This window comes from Thunnus thynnus, chromosome 1 (assembly GCF_963924715.1).
Source record: "Thunnus thynnus chromosome 1, fThuThy2.1, whole genome shotgun sequence".
NCBI lineage: Eukaryota > Metazoa > Chordata > Actinopteri > Scombriformes > Scombridae > Thunnus > Thunnus thynnus.
In genome coordinates, this window is record NC_089517.1 from 9931273 (window position 1) to 9957944 (window position 26672).

Below are 26672 nucleotides of genomic sequence, written 5' to 3' on the forward strand. Positions count from 1 at the left end.
ATGATAAATCATAATATTTAGTTAGTTAATGGGAAGCAAATAAAGCAACCACACTCATCGCTTGGTGTTAACGCCTTAGCCAACATCTACTGATGGCTAGGTGACAGCAGGACCGAGCGCAACAAGGAAATTAGCTCCGTTAGCAACGAAAATATTAGCCAACAACCAAAAAAAAAAAGCCTCCTTCCAAACGCTGGATTGCTAGCTCGCTGCAAACAAACACAACAGGCTCACCTTCGCTGTGGTTAACTCCGGACGATCCGGACACGGCTTGGGTATTTGCTCTTGGTACGTGTACACGAATGGCTGGAGCCTGATGTGAGGTTTTCGGTGTTACTTATGGTCGCTGATGTTTGACGCTAACAGCGGAGTAGCAGCTCTCTCCATTCTTCACTGCTCGCCTGCCTCCGCTGCTCGTGAAAGGTTCGAACACACCGGATGTACAAACACGGCACCGCCCGCTTCACGGCGCACACTTCCAGGTCACATTGATACAGGCTAATTAACTATTACACACACACACACTATATGTTTAACTTTTCTAATAATACTTAAGTGTCAGTCTGCAACTGAAAAAACATCCATTAGTGTTTGTCAGCAATTTAAAGGATGGGTTCACAATTTTTTTTTAAGTGTGTCTTAAAACAACAGTCAGGTGTCCATATGAACACTGAAACAGGTATTCCTCACTAATCATTCTTCCTGTTCATACTGGCTATCAAAAGATCCTATTCATGCTTTCAGTGTAAGTAATGGTGGCCAAAATCCACAGTGTGTCCACACAGTCATTTTGTGCAAAAATGCATTAAAAAGTTTATTTGAAGCTTATATGAGGCTTCAGCAGTCTGACTTAGTCATATCAAGTGGATATCTGCCACATTTACAAACTTTCTTTAGCATAAAATTCCCTCTTTGTGTTTCCCTGTTGAGCTGCTGTGGAAGTATAGTTTCAAAAAGAGGGATTTATGCACTAAAAAGACTGTAACATTGAAAGATATCTATTTGATTTGACTTATTTGGATAACTGAAACTCCATATTACCTTCAGATAAACTTTTACATACAGAAGGAGGATTGTGGATTTTGTCCCCCATCACTTACATTGTAAATGGATTATGAAGGGATCATCTAATAGTCAGTATGAACTGGAGGAATGATTATGGGAAGAAAAAGCTATTTCAATGTTCATTTGGGCTCCTGACTGTTGTTTTAAGGCAGACTTGAAAAAATGTATTTTAACCTTGCTCCAGGTTTTCTGTATGTCAGTTACTTTGTGGTAATTTGATAAAACACAACTTTAATTAGGAAAATGCACAATGTGAGCACAAAATAATAAAGGTGTTATAGGTAGATTTTAATCTATGTTAATGGTTTCATTACATTTGTATTTTTTTGTGTGTGTGCATTTGTCTCCAATTGCTTTTACTGTACACATTTGTTGTCTTATCAGCTTATCAGTTATCTGTAAAGCACTTTGAATTGCGCTAACCTGTACAAAAGGTACTATACAAATAAAGTTTGTTTGGTTAATTGATTTTAAAACAGGTCCCCTCCACCAGAGTACACAATGATGCAGCACCCAAGTGATAGTGGACTTTAGTGGTGCAAAATCCCAAACAACTTTACAAGTGATAAAATTACCATAAAGCAACAAACCAGGGACTTTTAGGAGCCCCTGGGGACAGTGCCAGCTTGGCCTTGATACTAAAAAAGATTGCTGATGGCTGAAAAAGACCATTTAACAAGAGCTGAAGAGCAAACTTTTGCCCCACGGCCCTCTTGACAGCTTAGCCATAACAAACCTATACTATTTACCATGTATGGATTCCTACATATGGGCCTATTGAGCACAGGCCCAGGGATATAAGGGGTCCCAAACCAGAACCTCTGTTTTTACATGACTTATTGAGAAGTTAAAGAGCTCAATCAAAAGATCACTCCTGGTCCCAGTACTAGCTTAAATTTTGAGCATCGGCCCTTACTCACTAGATTTCATTGAACACTTTACAGTTACAGTTAACCTAAAAAGTGAAAAAGGCACACAATAACCTCATAATCTCTTCATCCTACTGACCAGAAGTAGGAGATTCCAACAAACAGAAGCTAATAAAAACATGAAAACAGTGCACAAACTTTAACCAATCATATTTATTTTATACATATACCTGTATAGCGTTTCCAGGAAAATGTGTGCTAATGCAAAGTGGTTACAAAAATAAAGCATGTTCTTACGCAAATATGACATGACAGAAAAACTACACTTACAAATGTTGAATAAGAAAATAAGGAACAGCATAACTTGAATGTCTGTGCCTTTTTTTTTTTTTTTTTAACCATTGTTAAACCAATTTATCAAAAGTATAGGGTGACTAATAATATCTGACAGTGGTTGCATGATTGAATTCAAGTATTGTACATGTGTACATACATGTCGAGAGTCATTTACACGGACAGTAAACAATCTCTGCAGCAGCTCCAAATGAGTTCCTTTGGGCCTCGATCTCTGACACAAGAAATGATAAGTACATAAGACAGTTTTTGGAGGAAATTGATTAATATAATAAACGTGATTCAAGCTGATTCATCATCATAGAAAATACAAACAAAGCAGTGACAGGATTTCACAAACTTTCACTTACTGTAACCTTACATTTCTTTAATTTTGTAACAACTCTGAAAAGCCTGTAATCTTATCAAATCAAAGAGTTTTCATATGATTTCTATGTTCTAATATGTATTATGTGATACACTGTAACATGTGCTAATACTTCTGGTATATGACTTCAGTCATCAATAGTGGCATTTCATTTTAAAAACCTGCTTTTCCAACTGTACAATGCATTTTAGTGCATCAAAACATTATCTGACATGCATCCATCAACATAAGCTGTTAGAGACTGGAATGACTTACATACGTCTATCTTCTAATGTAAACTATAGACAATGTTACTTTAGGGCAGTACCTCAGTGTTAACACTTTAATATACTCGTTTAAGCAAGTAACATAAATATACTGTATATCCCACTGACAGACGGTGGGTTTTTTTAACGATTACTACGGCCAGGTTAATCTCTGTCGGATTCCTGCTTTATACCATTTTAACGTCAAGAACATAAACAAGGAATTATGCAGAAGAAACGTTGTGTAAATGCGGCAGCTTATTATATCAAAGAACTGTACAAGATAAGAGAATACACTATGATTAAAAAGACAAAAGAAAGAAAAAAAAATGGATGGAAGTTTCTTGTGTGTTGCAAAATCGTCCTCTCTCAGTTCCTGGTCAAGAGGTAAAGTGTTCAAAAAAAGGCAGTTGGGGTCTTCAGAAAGTCTCCCTCTTCATTAAGCTATTGCCTTTGCCTCAGGAAGGAACGCCTCCCAAAACTTTATAAGCTGGAAGAAGAATGAGAAGCCAGTTAAAATGTGTTGTGATACTCAATAATTATGACCAATATTTAACATTTCTAATAATCATTATGATCTAAATTAACACTTAAGTATAAACCAAGAGAGCAAACTGCATTACCAGGCTTTGACAGAATGTATTTAAAACCAACAAATAAGTTAATATATGAATGCTTGATAGGATTAAACTATTACCCGTTGCTGAGACTGAAGCATTGAATCCAAATATTTTATTATCTGGCTCTTGAAGTCCTTGGCTTTTTCTTTCTGAAAAGACAAAACTGTGGTCATGTCTCAAGCTCTTTGCCGATGAAAAAGTTGTACAGTTTCAATTCAGTTAAACTCAAATAAAAATACTGCATGTCCCTCTGGGGGGGTAATTTGAGGTAAGCTGGTTTGCAAACATTAAAAAACATAAAACCACACAAATAATTCATTCACACACAAAACTCTATCTACAAAATACAAAATATGATGGTATGAAAAGGCCAAAAAAATAAAGTATAAATGCATACTGTACCTCAAACCTGAGAACCTCCTTACGTACAGTCATGCCAACCCTGTCAAAATCTCTCTCATACTGAGTAACTCTGGCCTCCCACTGAGGACAGAAACAAGGAGAAATACAGAATCAATCAACATGTTATTGATCTTGATATTTTCCAGTGTATGTGAGATTAGGATTTTAGAACGTAACAAATAACATTCTTTTAAATAATAGAACCACAGGACCACAGACACTCGCCCTTATAAAACAATACAGTAACACATCTACTACAAAATATCTACTTAAAACATATGTAGAGAAATGTGAAATATTGAAAACAACACACTGATGACAATAGCTGTGTAACCGTTAGTTACACAGCTGGACTGTTGTTGGAGTTGTGAAGGTGATGGTGCTTCTACACACGTTACTTATGTCCAACATGAAGATAATGGGTTAATATACAGCTGCAACAATTCGCATTGATTAATCGAGCGACAGAAAATTCATCAGCTAAAATTCTGCAGCTTATTTGATGATCAAATAATCATTTTTTAAGAAACAACAACAAACATTTGCTGGTTGCAATGTTTGCAGCCTCTTAAATGTGAGGATTTTAGGCTTTTCTTTGTCATACATGATAGTAAACTGAATATCTTTAGGATTTTGGACTGTTTTTCAGACAAAACAAGACATCTGAAGATGACATCATGGGCAAATTATAACGCGCATTTTTCACTATTTTCTGTCATTTTATCAAGAAATCAATTAATAGATTAATTGAGAAAATAATTGGCAGATTAATCAATAATGACAGTAATCATTAGTTGCAGCCTAATTAATATCCAATAGGTTAGTTTTGCAGAGAGGCTTATTTTTATTCAGAGAGGTTCTCTGGGACTAACACTTATCTTTATTCTTGATTAATCTATTGATTTCTTTTGATTAATCAACTAATTATTTCTTCTACAACATGTCAAAAATATGTATCACAATGTCCTAAAACCACTGCTTCAATTTGTTTTGTCCTACCAACATTATTCAATTTAGAGTCATATAAAACATAACTGGAACCAGAGAATATATGGAATTTTGTCTTGATAAATGAATAAAACGATTAATCAATTATAAAAACTGTTGCTGTAAATCTGTGCTTTTAGCTTGCAAATTCCAAACAAAATGACTCTCCTTTGACAAGAGGCAGATTATTTTGGCTTTAACAATAACTAGACAGATAATAGTGAAACAACAGAGTGGGTTACAACTATCAGTCCGCTGGCAGGTACTGAAAGGGTCTCATACCTACTTTAGAACAATGTGACAAAACATTACATGACAGTGTTTTGCTGTCTGGTTTGTTGTGACTTTAAGTTAAAACTAGTGTGATTATTGAGCTGTTGTGTCCAAACTTTTGAAACTATATGAAAAGACTTAACAATTAATGCCAGATCATCAGAGAGATTTAAATCATCACTCTACTAAAGGAAGGAATCTCTGTGTATATGTGTGTCCTTCTCATATCTCTTGAACCGTTCATCCGATTGACTCCACGCTTGGTGGGTGCACTGCTGGGGAACAACCGGAGTGCAGTGTCGAATTTGGTGCAATTTGGACACGTGATATAATTTAATATTAATAAACTTTGAATAAACCAGCGATCGGTGTGCCGCTCCACTCTGCGCAGGGGCAGGGCGGAGTTTCAGGGCTCTGCTGACTGAGGGAGAGGGAGAGAGCAGAGACGAGGCGTGACACGAGTCAGAGAAAAGTGCTCCAAAAAGAGAAAAGACAGCGGAAACAGAGCTTTTAATCGAGAATGGACCCTCTTACCCCGTGTCTAGACAGAGAACGTAGCATTAGCAGCACGTTTAGCAGATCAGCAGCTGGTGTCTACACAGGAGGCGTTCAGGTACATTGTTAAGCGTAGGTCATCCGTATTTTGGAAGCACTCAGAGCCCAAAACACAATGACTGTAGTTATGTGTGTAAAACAAATGAAATAATTTCCACAGGCGGTTCAAAAGCAGTTTGTCTCATATGCTCTGAGACCGTGGTGATTGTGAAGAGTCACTACAGACAAAGCACAAACCTTTGGAGCAAACATACCCACTCAAATCCAAACTGAAGGCACAGAAAATAGGAACGATCTAAGAGCCCAATATTACATTATTTTATTTTTAAATGCAGCCCTTATTTTACTTGAAATGAGAAAAGGCGTTTACTTACTCTATTTACTATTAGAGTACTTATTATTACTTATAACATCTGTGTATAATAGAATGTTAGTTTCTTTCATGTTGATGTGTATACACTCATTCACACTTCACATCAACTGTATTAATTTTTCTATGCGTTAGTTTCAGTAGTTTGTGTTTCTATGTACTTGTTATTATAAATGACTCAGGGTGCTGCAGTCACAGTAAAGGCCTCTGTGGTTTAGTTCAGTGCTGCAGCAGCTGTGTGGTTCCTGTGTCTGTTACCTCAGTGATCTCTTCCTTGGCCTGCTGCAGTTTGTCCGGCTTGTTGGCCCACAGCAGCTTGGCCTCTGCCTCTCTCTTCTTCTGGAGTGTGCTCTGAGCCTCCTGCCATCGCTGCCACGCCCGCATACGCTGGTCAAAACAGCCCTGTGGACATCCGTTATAGATTAAAAGGTGTTTTCTCAAGTTAACCAAGAGTAACACTACACCTAATCACTGTGCTTGCTAAAAAAGGGAAAGAGGTAAGATGTTTGCAGCAAAACTGGGACCTAGCAGAATGGTACGGACTTACTAAAAAAGGGGAAGATAGTCTGGAGTGTCCTTACTGTCAGAGAGAAATACTAGACTGTAAATATTTCCTGATTTGAATCACAATGTGTTCCTCAGTCAAGTACTTTTTACAGGTTATGTTCTGTTTACTGCATTTTTCTGCACAAAAATGTTAAAATAAACAACTCTTTGTTTTTGTTCTATTGGATCCTGCTGTCTCGACATTCAGGAGATGTTTCTTTATGCTACGCGAGTTGAAACTTTACTTTTCCAAGTCTCTGTGCTTCTTGAACATCTTTACCTCATCTTATCTTTACCACTTCCTCCTCTATAGCTATCGTTCTGCAGCTGTGATCTTCTTACCCGCACAGCTCCCAGCAGGCGGATGTAGTCAGCCAGCACCTCTGCAAAGATGAAGAAGTCACTGGCTGCCTGCTCCTGATGCAGCTGCTCCATTTTGTCCTCCACTTCTGCCAGCTGGGACAGGGCCCGCGAAAGGGCTGTGTTGTCCTCAGAGTTTCCCAGCATGGCCATACTTTTGGCAAATACTGCAGTGTTCCCACACAGCTCTGGTGTTGAGGGTGGAAAACATAAAATTTACCCATGTATTACCATATCACCATCCGCACCACATCCTGACAAGACTTGACAGCTGGATTGTCCTCTTTTCTTGCTTCTGTTGAAAGCTGTTGATTAAAAATGAATGATTCAAAACATTCAAATGCAGATGTAGCTCACCCTTCCTGTGATTGACCAGGGAGTCGACCACAGCGTGGAGCTTCCTCAGCTGCTGCTCTTCATTTTCCACCTCTTGGAACTTGTCCTCAAACCACTGAGACACAGACAAAAACAGGACAACGTCAAGAAAAAATCATCATGTCTTATTTGTCCTGCTACAGTCTGAAGTGATTAAAAACATCACAATAATCCATGTAATCAACCCATGAATAATTATGAGAATTTCAAGCCAATAAAAAAATAAAACGGCTCAATTGTTGATGCAAAAAGTACAAACAGATTAAGGGAAGGTTGCCTATGGTTACTAAATGTTTCTCTTTGATGTAATCCATTAATGATGTACCACATTCATTAAAGTTATCAACAGCTGTCTAAATTCATTTAAAAACATGAATATTAGTTAACCCTAATTAAATCTAGGATTATAGACGTATAATACTCAAAACAACTATGCAGTTCATTTCAATGAGTAGTAAGATGATGATTAGATATGATATTGCATCATATCAGGTGTTATTAGTATGTTTAGAAATACTAAAAACATTCTTCCCCTTTTTTTTTGCCCATGTCACCTGGTACAACGTTTTGGTATTTGCCGCCTCATGATTACAATTTTCTGGTGCCTTCACTGATCTCTCAGGGTTTTTCAACACCGGTCGTTCCCAATTCTATGACAGATTGATCATATTTATCTCTATATGTGGGCCACATCCACAACAGTTTCATTGCATCCAGAGGCCTCCTTACAGTGTCAGACTCATTCATCTTGATGGTCATCTTGTTGACAGCGTCGGATGCCTTATTGATCATTTTGAGAAAGCCAGCTCCACTCAGCGCCTGGGTGTTCACCGCTCTGGGTAACTGAAAACACACACAGGCTCATAATTTAGTACTTTGGTAATATGATATTCTCAATAACACTCAAAAATGTAGCTATTTGGATGTAACAAACAAATGAGACATTCAACAACAAACATACCACATGTATGATTGTATTTACATCAAATACTGTAGCTCCAAGAGACCAATGATACATATTTTACATCTTAAAACACTCACTTCTTCTCTCTCCAAGAACTCACGGACGTCAGGATCTTGTATTAACGTTGGGTGAGACACAACTCTCTGAAGATACCTGCAAAAACATAGCGGCAGCGAGTAGAAGTGTGAAACAGGTAGTGGTGCCAGGAGATCACCGCATAACACACACAAAAAAACATAGTTACTAACTAACTAATCCCTGAAATGACATCTGCACACAAGGCACAGCATGAATATTAATTTTGCGTCTTATTAATAATGTCATTGTATGAGATATATATGGATCCTTGCCTCTCCAGAGCTGCTCTTCTTCTCTCCACAAACTCTACTGATGACGGGTCGTCCATTCCCACTTTCACTTTGGTCATTCCTGTCGGTTCAAATGTGTCGGGTGAATAAATGTGAATGTGTACAACAGAAACACACACAGACCACACAAAAGTCGTGGGCACCCACCTACGACACTTTTCTCCGGTGGCAGAGGGATGATGCAGCCTTGGAGCGTCTGCTTGACTGACATCTTCTCATAGAGACCCAAGAAGTCACTGAAACGCCGCCTCACAGAGAAGGTCTTATTCCTGAACATGGCCAGGGAAGTCTGGAGGTAGAGACCCGGACAGTAAATGAGGAAGGCAAAGAACTTAAATTAAAGGATAGGTTCAATTTTGTTCACAAGTCTGTCTTAAAACAACAGTCAGGTGCCCATATGATCAATGACACATGTTTTTCTTGCTGTAATCATTCCTCCTGTTCATACTGGCTTTTAGAAGATAATCTACAGTCCTTGTTTTGTGTAACATTGTATTCCACAGTTTATCTGAAGCTAATATGAAGCTTCAGCCGTCCAAATTGCTCAAATCAAGTAAAGTAACAGTCTTTTTAGTGCAAATTCCTTATTTTTGTTACTGTCTTTCCACTGCAGCTCAACAGGGAGACACAAAGAGGACATTTTATATCCATATCCATTTAATTTGACTAACTCAGACTGCTGAAGCCTCACAGTAACTTCAGATAAACTGCTAAATACGTTTTTGCACAAAACGAGGACTGTGGATTTGCCCCCCATCACTTACATTGACAGCAGATTAGGGAGGGCAGATTAAATGGCCAGTATGAACAGGAGGAATTACATCAAGCAAAACCTCTTCCAGTGTTCATATGAGCACCTGACTGTTGTTTGAAGACAGTCTTTTAAGTAATACTTACAAGTGATGAACACTTGTTATCAGATTAGGAGTCATGAATAAAAAAAAAACAAAATAAAATCTATGTGAGAGATGTTGGATTATGCTGATAAACACAAGTTTGACTACAGACCCTGGTGGATACTTTGTAGGTCACATAGGCATTCATGCCATCACCTAGGAGGACAGAAACATTGGAGATACACAAAGATGAGAATTAATGAGTCAGAAATTAACGTCTCAGTCCAATCAAAGTAAAATACAGTTGAATAAAATGAGCTAGAACCATGAAAAGTCGAATAATCCACAATTATCCAGTTATTTTCCAAATAATATCAATATGAATGAACTAGAAATTATAGACAGCTTCATCATAGTTTTAACAAAACAGAAAGAATGAAGAATAAACAGACACTGACCGACTTTCTCCGGGTTGGTGACAGCAACATCCACATCAAAACTGTCCCTGGCCTCTTCCTCCTCCAACTGTAATAAACAAGTAATACATTTCACAACTCTACAAACAGCTTTTTCAAGTTTCAACATTTGGCTGGATTACTTGGTAAATTGGCATTGTGAAAGCATGTTTGTAATTATTTGTATTCAAGTTCCTGGGCAGCTCGACTGTGGCTTGTACCTGCTCCAAGGAGGTGGGCTGCATGGCTGCAGGGCTCTGGGTGAAGGAGGAGGCAGGACGGGAGCCAGAGGAGGCGCTGAGCTCTTTCTGAGCAGAGCTGCCGGGCTTGTCTGTGCTCAGCTCCACATGTGCATCTGGGGAGAAGAAAAGCCTTTTGATGAATGAACGTGTAAGTCAGAGAGGATCACACACACACACACACACACACACTGCATGATTCCATTAAAAAACACCACATGTGATTCATCCAGAACAGTGTACTGGTGCTAATACCATGAAGCAATACATGCTACGGTTTCATATGTACATCATTAATGTGTTTTGACACAATTATAACTATGTTGCGTGTTAGCTTTCTTTCATTCAGTCACTACACAGGGATTAATCTAACCTATGTACCAAACTTTATCTGAACTTCATTAATTCCTTTGTAAAACTGTATAGTGATTTATCAACGTGAGTGGAAGGAGTTCTTCATTAAATGTGACTTCTGTCTGGTTAATTCTCCATTTTATCTTTGATTGAAGCTCCCATCGGCTGTTGCCAGAATGACTCTCAAAAATCAGCCTTGCTAACTCTGACACAGACGGACTCAAACGCAGGGACAGCGAGTGACAACCAGCGAGAGCCAATCACGCTCGTTTCGATTCCTGCGGAAAAGGAAGCACAGAGTTGTTTACTTCTCCACTCTGCTACATGAAATACTCGGGAGGCTGAGATATCCTGACTTTTCATCCTTAGAATAAGTCAAGCTCACAAAAAAAACACTTAATCCTACGTTTCCCATAATGCAACTCTACAGCATCTTTCTTTTAACCCTTCCTGTCTGGTAAATGCCAACATCTTTCAAACTCCATGACTCAAGCTTGTAATGTAGGCTTACTGTTATAAATTCTGTAGTTTCCAGTCCACAGTTAGTTGATTAATTAATCGGCAACAGCTTTCATAATCAATTAACTGTCAATTATCAAGCAAAAATGCCAACATTCGCTGGTTCCTGCTTCTCAAATGTAAAGATTTGCTACTTTCCTTTGTTTTATAATGTCGGTTGAATGTCCTGACGGTGGGACAAAACAAGCTATTTCAAAACATCACGTTGGGCTCAGAGAAAATGTGACAGGCTATTTCCACTACTTTCTGATCTTTTGCAGACTACACAATTCATTAAGAGATAACTGATAAGATTAATTGATGTTAATTGATATCAGTTGCAGTTTCAGCCCAAGCTGAGGCAGCATCATTAGGGTTGTTTCCTCAGACTTGATAAGGCTTCTCTGGAGCTACAGAGGACATTATACAACTGTTTTCTCAGGCTGTTTAGTACGCCTCGTGACTAGCGAACCAAAATTGATGTGTGAAATCCGTGGAATGCCCCTTTAATATCAGCATTCAAATTGCGTGGCATGACCAGAGCTTAAAATAAATCATCTTGGAATGTTTTTGAACATATAAGCACTGCAAAACTTAACCTAAGCGGATTGAAGTAGATAAAAAAACATTTTTAAAAAGTGTCCTAACCAGCAAACAGGTCATTGTCATCATCAGAGTGAACTCCATTGGACTTGGCAGTGGTGCTGCCAGCTTCTTCCTCACTGAACAGATCTGGAGGGTCTTCACTGACATGACCAGGCTGAGAAACTCCTCGACTGACAGCCACAGGGTTGCTCTGCAGGCAGACAGAGAGCCACAGAAACAGTGAATAAACATGATGAAGAGAAGAGAATTTGTTGGAGGAGTAGTTTGTTGCTTCTGACCGTTAAATCGTTTTAAAGACACAGATAAGCAGGAACAAGGAGGCGGCTGGGTGGGGTCATGTGAGCTGCCAAAGCCATTTCCTTGCAAAAATATTACTTGTACAAACTTAAATGTGAGACAAGAGGCATGTTTGAATTAACCATCAAAGGACAGGTTCACAATTTTTCAAGTGTGTCTTAAAACAACAGTCAGGAGCCCAAATGCACATTGAAACAGGCTTTTCTTGCTGTAATTATTCCTCCTGTTCATGCTGACGATTAGAAGATCCCTTCATAATACACTTATAATGTAAGTGATGGAGGCAAAAAATCCACAAGCCTCCTTCTGTGCACAAAAAGGTAATTAAAAGAAGCTAATATGAAGCTTCAGCTATCCAAATGAGTCACATCAAGTAGATATCTTTCAACGTTACAGTCTTTTTAGTGCCAAAGTCCCTTTTTTATGTTACTCTACTTCCACCTCAGCTCAACAGGGAAACACAAAGACGGAACTTGATGACTTTAATCCAGAATCTGTCAACATTTCTAGCCGTTTTCCGTCACTGATCATCAGCTGTTTTGGATGCCATGAATGCAGATCAGATGAGATAAAGAGTCTGACTTCATGCAGATATAAACCTTCACATCAGGTTGTTGTTTTTAAGAAGAATGAGCTGTAAACACACGTTACTCACGAAGATGTCCTCTCCCTCGTCGCTGTCTCCGTCTGCCATGTCAGCCAGTCCTGCTTCTGGCTCGTCTGCTGCAGAGAGAGGAGGAGGAATCCGATCTGAGCTGGCCGCCATATTCCGTGTTGTGTGGGGAGTGACTGACGTAGACGGAAGTAGAAGGCGCGACGGAGGTGAAAGCCAACGGCTGGAGCGACACCTGCTGGTCACCTAGCAACACGACAGGACCGTTTAAAAAATCCACACAGTCATTTTGAGCAAAAAAATGTATTTAAAAGGTTTATATGACGCTTATATGAGGCTTCAGCAGTCTGAGTTAGTCATATATGGCGGATATCTGGCACATTTACAGTCTTTTTAGCGTCAGATTCCCTTTTTGTGTTTCCCTGTTGAGCTGCAGTGGTAGAACAGTAACAAAAAGAGGGACTTTGGCACTAAAAAAGACTGTTACGTTTAAAGATATCTACTTGATTTGAGTCATTTGGACAGCTGAAGCTTCATATAAGCTTCACATAAACTTTTAAATACATTTTTGCACAGAAGGAGGACTGTGGATTTTGTCCCCCATCACTTACATTGTAAGTGCATTATGAAGGGATCTTCTAATGTTCAGTGGGAACTGGAGGAATGATTAAGAAAAATATGTTTCAATGTTTATTTGGGCACCTGACTGTTGTTTTAAGACAAACTTGGAAAACTGTGAACCCGTCCTTTAAGTACAATTCTGAGACATTTGTTCACCTGACTCATTCTCATGAACGCAAATAATCTTGAATATTAGCTATAAGCTAACTCTGGTGCAGTACATCAAATGGTAACATTTATGTTTAACACCGTACATGGTTCCAATAAATAAATAAGATATGACTTTGTGCTACTGTCTGCTTTCGCTGAAATATTGTACTTTTTATTCCACCACATTTACTGATGATAATTCTACTTCACAGGTTAAGATTTTGAAAACTTATAAAGGGTGTAGGAGCTATTTATTAGTTTGTTTGTTGTTTTATTAAGAAATGTTAGCATTTGTTTTAAGTGTTTGATCACTGTAGAGATTTGCTTTATTGAGACTAGATTTTAATCATATTTTCACTTGCTAGTTATTTGCTTAGTTTCATTATTTGTTTGTTTAGCATATTTAGGTTAGTTTAGCCCATCTATTATCTTTACTTTTAGATAATTGGGTAACACTATGGGCACCTAGGTTATACAGGTAGGTAGCCAGGTAAAGGGCCAGCATACACCTGGGAGGCAGAGGCAGCAGTAGCCATCATTTCTTTCTTCTTTTGAATAAACCTCAAGAAGACTTTGTGTTGACAATGGACTTTTTTTTGCATGTGTACCTTACAAGCACATGGTACATCAGTGGCCTTGTGATTTGAAGTCTGATTCAAGTTTGATTTTGATTATTGATAAAAGACCACCACACTTTATACAATAAACAATAAAATTACAATCATCAAAATCATCATGATAAACATCAAAATTCTGCTTACACATTGATATATCAATAATAAATATGTAATATCTAATAAAGCTAAAGTACAACACTTCTCTGTGAAATGTTGTGTATTATAAGTATAAAGTAGCATTAAATGGAAGTATAAATACCTCAAATTTGTACTCAAGTAGCCTGCAGTACTTAAATGTACTTCCACTATCATATATATTTTTACTCCTTCTCCTTTACCCTTAAAAGTTTTACCCATTGTAACCTTTTTATAACATATATTAACACACACAAACATCCATTTGTGTAAACTGGCCTAGGTTTATATTGTACATACAGCAGATTTTTTAAATTATTGTTTACTCTCCCCCTTGTACTTCTATATAGCTTCATAGTTTTGATTTATGGTGGAGATTTGCATACTTTTTAATATCTAAATATTTTTCCTGTGCTGCTGTTATTTTTAACACTTTGCAACAATAAATTACAAAATCCAATGTAATCATTTTCATTAATGAACCTTACCTTCATTGACAGATTCAGTCCATTTCTCTACAACTTACCTGGACAGGCGCAGGAACTTGTGCAGATTTACGGCTTCACTCACAATTTCATCAGGATTATTTACCACTTGATGTTCTCCTTGGTGGTTTGGTGAAACTCTTCAAATAGGTCGTAAACTGCTGTACACGGATTCGGATTTACGTTTTATATGCAGGAGTGCCAGTTATGGAGCCAAAAATGCAGCATAAACTATGATTCATCTGTACCATTGAAATCTAAATGTTACTGAGACTGTACGAGCTGTGAATAAAACCTGAATAAATACTTTTCTTAACATTTGAGTGGGAGTGTAGTGAGGTCAAACTCTCCTATAATTGTATATCCTGTTATATTTCTTTATACATGTACATAAAGACACTTTTCTTTAGGCTGATGTCATAAAATCACAGCTAAAGCCTCCTTTGCAACCACAAACACTCAGTATGGAGGGTTTTTTTTGTCAAATGTAAATAACAGACAATAGAAACTGACACATTTTTCTCTGCCAGTTGATTTTGTTTACATTTACATCAATTTTTAAACTTTCATGGATTGTTTAAACCTATCGTTTTTATAGATATTACTCATACAATCCTACCTTATTCAGCTGCATCAGCACAGGTTAAACTTTCCACCAACTAGCAGCCAAACGCTGAGTCAGTTCCAAAAGCTACAAAGGCAGAAAGCCAGATTCGAACCAGTCATACTTGACGATAATAAAAACCAAAGCCAGACTTCTGGGAAATCTGATTAACCAATTGCTCATTGACAAAACATATACTTTGTGAACCAGTATACAGCAATGGCGGTGCGGCAGATGAAAGCATTTCAGCTGGAACGAGAAACTGCAATTACGAAATGGGCTTTTAAGAATTTATGAGTGTAGAAATAATAATTGAATTCAGTCTTTATCTTCCCGGAACACCTTCAAAAGCTGGAATGAAACGTCTGTGCACAAAAGAGGCTTTAGCTCTTTAAATATGAGGCTGAAATGACGGCTCTTCATTTCACATTCAAATTAATTAAGTGATTTCATCCGCACCTAAAGAAGAAATGCTTGACTCAAACTATTTATTATTGAATGATTATTTTCTCGATTAACCAAACGGTCATTGATCTATTAAATGTCAGAAAACAGAAAAAAATATCTTAATTTCCTCAGATTCCATGGTTGAAATATTTAGGATGTTTTGTCCAACTAACAATCAAAAACCTGAAGATTTTCAGTTTGGTTTTCATAAAAGTTGAGCAAATTTTCGGACAATTGACTAATGGATTAATCAACCAATGGTTTTGGCTTTACTGGACTCACAGAGCTGTCACGTCTGTGCAATATCTACTGTAGATTTACTCACAGTCGTCCATTTTTTGTACACTTCAGTGATCAATTATTGCCAATTTAAAACCTGATGGGCATCCTGAGTATGTTTGATGAAAAGAAGACGAGCAGAAACATTTACTTTGTTAGTATTCATAATAGTTTGTATACACAATGTATAGGAGCACCAATAAAAAAACATATTTTTTTCCAAACCTTTTTTTCAACATTTTTTAAAAAGCCACAGATTTTTTTTTCTACAGAAAGCAAAGAAAGCTCTGTACATGAACAAGCAACAACAGAATTCCTCATCTTGAGTTGCAAAGTAAACACTCGGCTGCTCAAATTCATATCATCTCTGAAGCAAAAAAAAAAACAAAAAAACAAAAAAACAAAAAAAAACAAAAAAACAAAACATAAAAAACAAGACCAGCTGCCTGCTGCTTACCTAGGACACTACGTTACACAAACAGCTTTTGATATTTAAAACACAAGATATGTAAGAAATGTACTTTTCAAAAATTGTGAAAAAGTGCAATACAGGTTCAACTGTTTACAACTCAATAGATTATTTCCCAAATGGAGTCGGTCCTTTTTCTCCCCCCTTTGTTTTTCAATCGTTTTTTTTTTCCCCCCAAAACTTGTTCCTTGTTTGTATCCGTAGTTAAAATCTCTTACAGTTATATTGACATTCATGATGATGTACATTTATGAGAAACATGGTATTCACAAAAGTAGAGCAAATTACTATGATTGCAAATGACAAATTTCTTTGGGTAAGAGGGTAATGAAAAACTAGTTTCTTAGATGAACTTTTTTTTCCTTTTTACATCAGATTTGTGTATAGAACAAGCTTCTTCTTTTTTTTTTCTTCTTCATACAAAAACTACCATGTAAAAAAAAAAAAAAAAAAAAAAAAAAATATCTGGGAGTCCCCTTCAAAAGGCCAACATCTTTGCATCTCATGAGATTTGTAAAAAGAACCAGGGTGTCGCATTTGATGAAGAACAGCAGAAAAAAAAAAAAAAAAAACAACAACAGTAAACACACTCCGCTGTGGGAAATGCACACGTGGTTCAGCAGTACAGACGTCTGAAACCAAATATTGGTTTTTTGGAAACATCACACACATTCGACCGAACTTCTCGTATAAAAGATAACTCGTCTGTTGCAGGTGATTGATTGACTGGTTGCCATGTGAGGGGTTTCTTTTTTTTTTTTTTTTTTTTTTTTTTTTTTTGGAGGGGGGGGAGGAAGGAGGGGGTCAGTGCCCTGAGTCCTAGGTACCCCTGACCTGTGAGGAGATACTGTCAAGTCCCACAGAACGATATAGAAACTGCCATGGCAGTGAGTGACAGAACTCCGAGCGACATCCTTGGAGGAGGGCCGAGTCGTCTTGACCGTCCAACATACAAACACGTTGGTAAGGCTTTTAAAACGGAGCTCCCACAACAAACAAAAGACTGAAAAAAAAAACATTTTAATGTACAAAGGGGGCAACACAATGCCAGAGAAGAATGCAAGAATCCATTCAAAAAATTGTAGCGTAGAAACACATCAGGCTTCTCTCCCCTGTTGATATGAGAACTGAACTTCAGGACTCCTTTGTAATCCCACTTTCATCCCAAATAATAATAATGAAACAATGGGAAAAATCAAAAGAATGAGGCAGTTTAAAAAAAAACAAAAAAAAAACAACAACATATGTACATGTTTATAAGGATATGTGTGTAAAAAAATAATACAATAACATAGAAAATAATAAAAAGTCATGGCACAATATATGACACAAGGGGGTAAAAACAAAAAAAAATGACCACGTTTATGAATAATGTAGGCTTGTAAAGGGGGGGGGCTGATATCCAATGTTCACTTCACTGAAATGGCCCAATAGATATACAAAATGCACAAAGAAACACTAATCAAACAAACACTGTGTGTAGACTGCGCCGCATGAGCACCAACATCAATACCAGCATATTTTTGGACTTTCTCCTTTTGACTTGACATTGAATTCAAACTATGTCTCATCTCGAGTGAGCGGTCTTCTGTCGCACGCCACAAACACCTACCGTACGTATTTTTGCTGAGGAAAAAAATTCACAATCTTCCGGTTGAAAGCGACCAATGTTTAAAAGTTCATTGTCTCTGAGAATGGTTCTTCATAAAAAGATGAAGGGTCTCACTTTTTCTTCCCTCTCATGGCAATCTCCTTCCTGAGACTGAGCAAGGTAAGCCGAAAAAAGTTCCTAAGTTTCAGTCTGGAGTTTTTTGTTTTTTTGTTGTTTTTTTTTTTTCTCTGCAGGGGGGACGTGAGAGTTTCTTGGGCACAAGAAGCCATTTTTGTGTCCACCAGCCTCTGGCTCCCAAGGTTTATGTTTGGGTGTGTTGTTTGGACTTTTAGAGCGTGTGTGTGTCTTTTCTGTATGTATGTGTTGGTTCTACCTGTGTGGATGACAGAGATAGTGTGTAGGTGCGTGTAGGTGTATGTGTGTGTGTGTGTGTGTGTGCGTGCTCATGGCGCTGTGGTGATGGCGTTCAGGTCCTTCATCAGGCCCTCGAGGTGGGCCATCTCCTCGGTCAGCTCGTCGGGCTCGTAGCTCTGAGGGAGAGGAACAGGGTTACTGCGAGGGGCGGGGGAGGGGCAGGGGGGGAGGGAGGCAAGCACCTGGAGGGAGGGAGGGGAAGGAGGGAGGAGGGGAAGGAGGAGAAGAGAGGAGAGGAAAGGAGAGGAGGAGAGGGTCAGTCAGGGATCTTTCACAGAGGATGGCGGGGGAGTCGTATGGGTGGGGGTGAGGCGAGCTGGGGGGGATGGGGTCAATGCAACTGAGACGTTGTAAATGACAAAAAAAAAAACAGAAAGAAGCAGCGGACGAACGAAAAACCAAAGAGAAGCCGATGTCAACAAAGACGGTCAACAGCCAATCAAGGATTAGGACATGTAGAAAAAGATCCGATGGTAAAATAAAATCATTCCAGTTATGGGTTTTTGTTAAAATCAGTCGTTAAAAAATTAAATGAATTGATAAAAAAGGCAGCCGACAACGCCACAAAAAAAAAAAAAATGGTGAGATTGAAGTTGGAAAGAATAAAAAGAGAGAAAGAACAAACAGAAAATATGGTTAAAATCAATGTCCAGCTGAAAGTAACTGTACAATCCAGTGCCCAAAGAAAACCTGACATGGATTTTGAAGGAATGTGTGATTGATAATTGTTTAAGACATCATCATATTGTCTTTTTTTTTTATTAAATATATCATATAAAAGTAAATAACCACCACCACAACTGGCAAAAACAAGCTGCATTTCTACCAGCAGCCAGTGCGGGGCGCTATACTCACGCTGTCTACGTCTTCCAGCATCTTGCTGGTCTCTGGCACATCAGGGGCGTTGGGCACAGTGACTGCCATGGGTGTTCGTGTCCTTCCTAGTGTCCCGATGGATGCTGTTTTAACGACATGGGGGTGAGTAGGAGGCCCTGAATGACAAAAAGGTCACACAAAAAGCAACAGTCATTGAAGACAAAAATAGCTGCGGTTTGTGTGTGACCTCACATTATGTGTCACCTCATGTTATATTAATAAAAAGTTTGATGTCTGTAAAAACAAGTTCATTTCAACAGTTTTAACGGGATTAAAATTAGAAAGCGATCAAAGCGAGAGATGATGAGAATTTAACTTGTTTGAATAAAATGAGGATGAACTGGAGGAAAAGATTCCCAACATCACTGTCTCTAGTCATGATAAGGATTAATGTTTATAGTTTTTAATAGTAACACTTTAGCTTAAGTCCCTCTATTTAGCACTTATAAGCAGTATAAACACACTTAATAAATGTTTATAACAGTATAATGTAGATGTAAGCAGATATAAATAAAACATTATATAAATAAGGAAATAAGTAAAGTGCTTTATGCATGTAAAAATATCTAAAAATATCCATTATGTAATGCAAAGTACCATCTGTTCTGAATATTTAATAATGACTTACAATTATTAGATAGTGTGTAACTCATCACTTTCATGTGAAACTCTCTGACTTTGCGAGGTCACAGTCTGAACAGCTTGAACAACCGTAAGTCATCTTGTAGTCTGACCTGTCCTGAGCTGTGTGTGTGTGTGTGAGAGTGTGTGTCTGTGTGTGTTTCTGCTCACCGGTCTGAGCGAGCAGGGGAGTACTGGGCAGGGCAGGTGACTCGTATGATGGATGGCTGCTGGCTGGGATGGCGGGTACGGCGAAGCTCTTGAGCGGGTGGGCGTGGGCGTGCGGGTGGGCTGAGCGGTGGGGGGGCAGGTTGCTGGTGTAGCTGGGCTCCTCCTCTGTGGTGGTGGAGCCGTGGTAGCTGCCCTCCGGGTCGGCAAGGATCTCCGAGGGGCAGGAGGCCTGGGAGGAGGCGGTGGCTGGAGGGAGGGGCTCCGAACTGGGGGTATTCCTTACTGACTCTGGAGAGGGGGCGGAGAGGGGGGGGAAGTTAAGGAGAGAAAATGAGCAGATGTGTCTACAGGATTGATGCTCTGACTTTAGAAACAACCTGTTTACCCAAATACAGTACATAACTTATCATTCACAGGCTTCTGTTATAGGTTAGGGATAAAATATGGATTAAATAACCAAACAGGATGTTTGCTTATGGCTGATCCAGCAAATTAAATACCTGACAAATCGAAGAACTTCATCACATTGATGCAAAAACAGATAAAAAAAACAATACTGCCATAAAACTGTCCTGCTTACTATTTTATGTCTACACCGGCCCAATGCAACCAAACGCTTTGGCAAAATGGTTGCAAATTTATGTTCTATAATGTCTTTTAGAGTTGTAGAGGCTGATATATCAGCTGATATTACCTCATCGCAGGTACAGCATATCAGTATTGGCGTTTATCTCCAATGCCAAAGATATGTTTTGAAACAGTTTCACCATTTGACCACCAGAGAGTAGTAACTCTCTCGTAATTGTTAAAAATCCTATATTGTTTGGGCTGTAGTATACTGTCACAATTCTCAACCTAAAATAGCCATGAAGTGGAAGAACTTAATCAAGAATTTCAAATAATTTTGGCAGTTGAATGTTTCCTGAAGATGAATCATAAATCATAAATGTTAGATGATGTGTTATTACACTGACTGGCAGTCATTCCTTATGTGCTCTGTTTCACATCAGTTTTATTACATGCAGATGAAATTATCCTGAATTTGCTGAGATTCTAGGGAAATGTGATCATCGGGAAGCGTCTGAGGACTTATTTCATCATCAATTCATGTTACAATGATTTTTTTGTTAATTGTGTCAACAATAATGAAAAAAAGGACATGTCATAATAACACAAGATGTCATAATATAATTTAAAAATTGCAAAGTTGATAAAGACAGCATCTAAAACCCCCCCAAAGTATTACTTTATAAAGATATGAAACAAACTAAAGCAAGCTAATCTCAACCAAGCAAATGATTAGTATTGTTTACTTTTTGTTAAAGAAGAAAAAATACCAAACTACAATATAACGGTGTATCATTGTTAGCCTACTAAGAGCCCTTATAACAGCAACATCTACTGTGTGACTCCAGCAGCAGACTTTTGTTGCATGTTGTTCGCCATCCTCTCTCTCCCCCCTCGTTTCCTGAAATGTTTCTACTGTCACTATCTAATAAAAGGATTAAAATGACCCCAAAACAACAAAAACAAAACTACAGAATGATTAAGCAATTATAATAACAACAGTCCATGTTTTTTGACAATTGACTAATCAATCATCTCATGAATAAAGTCTGGAAGATAGAAGCTAGACCATGAAGTTCAAGTCACCGGCACATCTAATTGCATCCTTGATGGTAAAGATTAGTTTACTGCAGTCAAAGTTTAGATGAGTAAAAGAGAGTTGGGTTAGGAGGAGCAGAGAAAAGTGGTTAGTAAGACTTTGGAAAAATAAAATATAAACGCAACAAGATGAATGAGCAAACGATGAATGAATGAACGGATGAACAAAGTCTAAGTGAAAACGATCAGGTCTGACTGCCTCGTCCTCCTCTGCAGTTCTCCTGTTGTCCAGCGTGTGGCGGTGTCTCACCTGTAGAGTCCACCCTGTCTAGATGGGAGATGGGGGTGGCGCAGGCGTGCGGGCGCAGGTGCCCGCTGCCTTGGTGGTAGAGGTAGCTGCGTGTCGGCGACGCCAGGCTGCCCATGTGATAATGGTGGTGATGGTTATCAAGGGAATGGATGGGGTGAGCACTAATCACAGCTGTGAATGGACATGGATACACACAGACACACACAAGGTAAAATGTTTAACCAGCCTTAATAATGATGAAGGATGTGGAGGTGTTGCTGGTGAGATGCACACACACATGCAGTTTTATGTACTAAACGCACTTGAATATCTTACATCACACAAAAATTATAATGAATGAACATTTTTTGACAAGCATGAAATGGACACGTTCAGTGGAATAGACAAATAATAGCATAAGATATATTTCAAAACTGGTAAATTTGTTAAGAAATCTTTGCGCTCTGATTTGTTAATTGCTCACCGCTCACTATCTGTAGGTTATGAAAAGCTCACTCATCGAAGACACATCCATTCAGACACAAACACACTTACGCTGAGGTGGCTGTGCGTCAAAAGGCATCATCATTTTAGGCCTCATCCCTCGCCGGCCTGCTAGTGTAGACATGCTGTCCTCTGATTCGTGGCCTAAAAGGTACGGTGGAAACCAGCCAATCAGAAAGAGCTACTACTCTACAGTTCTTTTTTTTTGTAAATGAACTGCTCTACCACCTGAGGATCTTGAATATATTTCATGTCATTTGGTTTCATTTAAAAAATTGCAATTTGATGATTAACTCCTAATTATAGTGTTTGGGAAGTTGTAGCAGTGACAGTGTGTGCGCTTGCAGCACTGTAGTCATGACAGGTAATGGGCATTATGTATGAAAAGCATGAAATGTTTTGCATGATAAATCACATAGAAAACAACAGCAAAGAAACACCATCCCCACATTCTCCAAAGACTCCTCAGCTCACACTCCTGGAAGCAAACCTGAGGGTATTAGCACATCTCCTGGCTAAAAAAAAAAACACTGTTTTCTCAGTCAGCTCCCAAAATGTACTTTTCTGTCTGCCAGCCAAGGGCTTTGCTCAGTGTTATTATGCATGTAAGCTCAAGACGTTACGAGTGACATTTCACTTTGATCTCTTTCCCATAACATCAAATTCTAAGTCTTCCCCTTCAGCGAGACTGACCACGGTAGGAGTTGCGCCTCTGCTGTAGGTGAGGGTTGCTATCCAGGCCGCTGTCAGCCGGCGTGATGTCCTGTGAGGCGCGGGGGATGGGTGTTTCGGTCATGACTGGGTTTGGCTCTGGCGACTTGTCCATGGGTTTGAGTTCCAGCCTCTCGTGGTGAATCCAAAGATCAGGTGGCTTCAGGTCTTTGGAGTTTCCCTTGTATTTGTGGGAGCCGTTGGAGGACTTGGAGGCAGCCCGCTTTCTGCAGGAAGGAACATGAAGGGTAATGGTGAAAGATTGACTTTATTTGTAGAGAGAAGGTGGCAAAGTGGCCGAAGAACGAGTGAAAAAGAACATTGGAGGGAGCTGAGCTATAGATTATTAAAGACAGTGTTAAAAAACGTTTCAGACAGTTTATGAAGTAAATGTATTTTAGAAACGAGCGTGAAGAATCGAGGTCAAAGAGAGACTGAGCGACGTACTTTTTCTGGTGGGACGTGGTGCGCCGTGTGCACAGGAAAGCGCCCACCACCACCACGATGATGGTGAACGCTCCCACTGAGATGATGATGACTATGACCAGGATGTGATTTTCACCGCTTCCCACCCCTGATTTACCTGCAGAGGAGAGAGATTGGATACATGTATGAATATGTCTTTAAATACACGGGTGAGTCACTAACAGGAGCAAATGCAACTAATGTACAACAAAAAAATCAGTTCAAATTGCTCATTAAAAATGTACCGTCAGAGAAATGGGGAGTAATTGTTGATTGACACAGTCAGATCATGATTTTAGTTATTGTAGTGTCTGACTGACTTAACATGACAGAAGGTGGATGAGAGCAAAATCTTACCAACTGGGGATCCAGGTTCATGCGTAAGTGGGTTGCCTGGAGGCCCAGGCTTCGATGGAAGATTCGAGGCTGTCGGTGGACAAAAAGTTTGATTTAATATAAAAAAAAAAAACATGTTGTACTGTAACTCTCCTCAAGTGCTTTTATGACCTCCCCTACTGTCACATTTATGCCTTCATAAGCCATATTATAATCTGAAAAATTTCTACAAGCACAAACAGATTTTGCAAGTCATGCAAAGCCCACGTTTAAATCAGCCCAGAAGATGGAAATCTTTAGAGAGAGGAGCGGAGTCAGCAGTGAGAGATGAAGTGTGGAGGGGGAGTTTACCTTGGTCATTAGCCATTTTGTCAGAGGACTCAGCTTAACAGGCCAAAGGAGAGCAGGGAGGGAGAGACAATAAATGCAAAAAACAGGTTAGCTGAAAAGAGCAGCGAGGGAAACAGAAACAGAGCGAGAGATGGCGACTGTAAGGCGGAGGAGGAAGGGGGTAAAATTAGAAAAAAAAATAGATATTGTGAGAAATTATAGCTAGAAATTGCAGAAGTTTGCTACAGAAAAGCCAAGCTGACATTAAGAGCAAAGCATGTAAGTGAGACTTTTCCTACTAATAGTACAACATATTGATTTAAAGTCCTAAAATACTTCACTAATCATTCCAAAAACTAATATTTTCCTTGAGATGATGCAGCCTTATCAAAATATTCAGATAAAAAGCAAAATAATGTGTATGCAGCATCATCAAACTGAACCTTAAAAGGATTTTTTTCACATTTAGAGTCCGTAAGGTGCAAATTCACTGCCCAGACTTGGCAGTAATTTGGTCATCCCCAACTAATCAACAAGGCTTGGGAAACTCTCAGCTCTCCAGACACTTTCTCACAGCGGCTTCATCAGGAGAAATTGTCTGAAGTGTTAACTAGAAAATCTATTTAAGTCAAGAGGGGCTCATCATATGATTTGTTTAAACTTCAAACGGACAATCTGTCTTTAAAGAGCACTGCACTGTTAAGACGCTGTAAAGATCCCCTCCAGACATGTTTATATAGAAATATTCTGCTTGGAATAATAATTTGTGTAGTTTAACTCTTAAAAATACATCCACTCGTTCTCCCTCATTGAAAACTCAAGAATCTGTGAATATTTTTCATTTTATAAGTATAACTGCTGCTTCCATGAGTCGAGTTTCTGGCCAACTGACGAATGTAAATACAATATTCATTCTCCTTTTAGCTCTGGTTTGATCTCCACCAGCTACTCTTCTTCACCAGCTACTGACTAACTTTGGCTTTCTATAGTTTGACGGTACATATGAAAGTCATACTTTTGATGAAATTATACTTTTCTTTTGTATTAACTAACAATAGGGCAGGTTCATTTTCATTGTACCACTGGTGCTTATCTAGTTTCCATCCTATCTCGTTATTGAAACGTACTCTTTGGAGTTCGGAACTGCACGGCCTCGGACATCGGACCCATGCCTTTGGAGTTTCGGGCCTGGATCTTGAAGTAGTACGTTGTGTCCAGCGTCAGCTCCTGGATCTGGTGGGTCAGACGGTTTCCCACCACTGGTTCAATAACCCAGTCGTGGACCTCTGCGTTTACATCTGTACTGTAGTAGATGATATAACCTGTAAGGTCAAAAAGAGACAGATAATTTAAAACTCGATGGCTTTGATGCTGTGCAAAATTGGATAATTCAGTGTTCTTTTGTTTTATTCGTCTAGACAAACTGCACAATCAGAGCCACCTATCTTACATTTTAGTGGATTCACACAATGTACTTCAATTTATCACTACACCATCATTACATTAAAGGCTAAAAAGGTGCAGGGGGAACACATTTTCTTCAGATAATCATTTTGTTTGGATCAATTGTCCACTTAAATGTGATTTCATTAGTCAAGATTTAGTGGAGAGTTGATACAAAGGAGTTTCAAATGGTCAAATGACTGACTTATTTTAGATCAGAAGAATCTTTTTAGGGCTAGGGAGGCATATAACAGTTAAACCTGAGGTTGTGTCCGCAGTCCTTCATTCACTCATTCGCAGGAAATAGAGATTTCAGACACTTATCAGTCACCTTCACTAACAGGTATAGAGTGGTGCAATAGTAGGTTTCGCACTGTATTGTGGGTTTGTTAGCAGAAAGTTTTTTATTCCATTGTTAGATACATTTACACACTCAAGAGTTCTGACACTCGAATAAAATGGAGAACGGTTAATATAGTGCACTCAATAGTGAAAATAAATGTGGAGTGATTTAAGACACAGCCTTTGTCTTGATTTATCTGTAAGAACACAACATGTGTTATGCAGAAAAGTGGGACAGAGTGAGAGGAAGTGTGACTGACTCACCAGTGATCTTTCCATTGGCCTCAGACGGAGGTTGCCAGTTGACAATAATGGTGCGAGGTTTGTTCTCTTTGCTCACCACCGTCACATCTTTCGGGGAGGAGCTGGGAACTGTGGCGGGGATTGACAGAGGACATTAGTTGTGTTGATGAAGAGGTCAGATAAAGGGTCAAGACTAGTTATTAGTGCAATAGAAGACGTTTTGCATTGTTTCAAATGTAACAACATGGAGCACTAACTAGTAACATCTGTTACAAGATAGGAGCA

General features: G+C 38.8%; 3 protein-coding genes across 15 annotated transcripts in view; all 3 read right to left on the reverse strand.

The window, feature by feature from the left end:
* The window catches only part of csnk1g1 (casein kinase 1, gamma 1), a 31294-nt gene extending 30848 nt beyond the window's left edge, over positions 1-446 (reverse strand). For 2 of the 3 annotated variants that reach the window (XM_067579871.1, XM_067579949.1), the window contains exon 1: positions 235-444. The gene's annotated coding sequence lies outside the window, so the exon portion shown is untranslated. Of the gene's footprint in view, positions 1-234 lie in introns of all 3 variants that reach the window. The other variant, XM_067579788.1, reaches the window with a different exon arrangement.
* Positions 447-2132: 1686 nt separating this feature from the next.
* Positions 2133-12807, reverse strand: LOC137174662 (sorting nexin-1-like). Of its 2 annotated transcripts, none has more exons than XM_067580132.1 (15): positions 12652-12807; positions 11751-11898; positions 10233-10366; positions 10015-10081; positions 9729-9772; positions 8868-9009; positions 8703-8781; positions 8430-8505; positions 8118-8231; positions 7371-7464; positions 6996-7201; positions 6366-6509; positions 3923-4003; positions 3598-3669; positions 2133-3390 (listed from the first exon to the last, which is right to left on the reverse strand). In XM_067580132.1, exons 1-15 carry the CDS (start codon positions 12769-12771, stop codon positions 3340-3342), a joined length of 1572 nt encoding a protein of 523 aa, XP_067436233.1. In that variant the 5' UTR covers positions 12772-12807; the 3' UTR covers positions 2133-3339. The 2 variants fall into 2 exon arrangements, with proteins under 2 accessions (XP_067436233.1, XP_067436304.1); XM_067580203.1 differs by having other exon boundaries at positions 12661-12805.
* Positions 12808-16102: 3295 nt separating this feature from the next.
* neo1a (neogenin 1a) overlaps positions 16103-26672 on the reverse strand; it is a 161886-nt gene continuing 151316 nt past the window's right edge. For 4 of the 10 annotated variants that reach the window (XM_067580308.1, XM_067580625.1, XM_067580461.1 and 1 more), the window contains exons 19-28: positions 26409-26516; positions 25487-25681; positions 24051-24119; positions 23676-23811; positions 23211-23455; positions 22569-22661; positions 22035-22205; positions 20120-20407; positions 19307-19443; positions 16103-18633 (exon numbers count right to left, since the gene is read on the reverse strand). In XM_067580308.1, the coding sequence (XP_067436409.1) occupies positions 18481-18633; positions 19307-19443; positions 20120-20407; positions 22035-22205; positions 22569-22661; positions 23211-23455; positions 23676-23811; positions 24051-24119; positions 25487-25681; positions 26409-26516 (1595 nt within the window). In that variant the 3' untranslated portion in view covers positions 16103-18480. The other 6 variants (XM_067580538.1, XM_067580855.1, XM_067581005.1 and 3 more) reach the window with 3 other exon arrangements.

What these genes read in the sequence shown, in the direction of transcription:
- LOC137174662 (XM_067580132.1), bottom strand. Translation starts at nt 12,771, where the DNA reads ATGGCGGCCAGCTCAGATCGGATTCCTCCTCCTCTCTCTGCAGCAGAC. An exon ending in TGACAATGACCTGTTTGCTG is followed by an intron (nt 10,367 to 11,750) that starts GTTAGGACACTT and finishes TCTTCTCCCCAG; the next exon opens with ATGCACATGTGGAGCTGAGC. An exon ending in GCCTGCTGGGAGCTGTGCGG is followed by an intron (nt 6,510 to 6,995) that starts GTAAGAAGATCA and finishes GGATGTCCACAG; the next exon opens with GGCTGTTTTGACCAGCGTAT.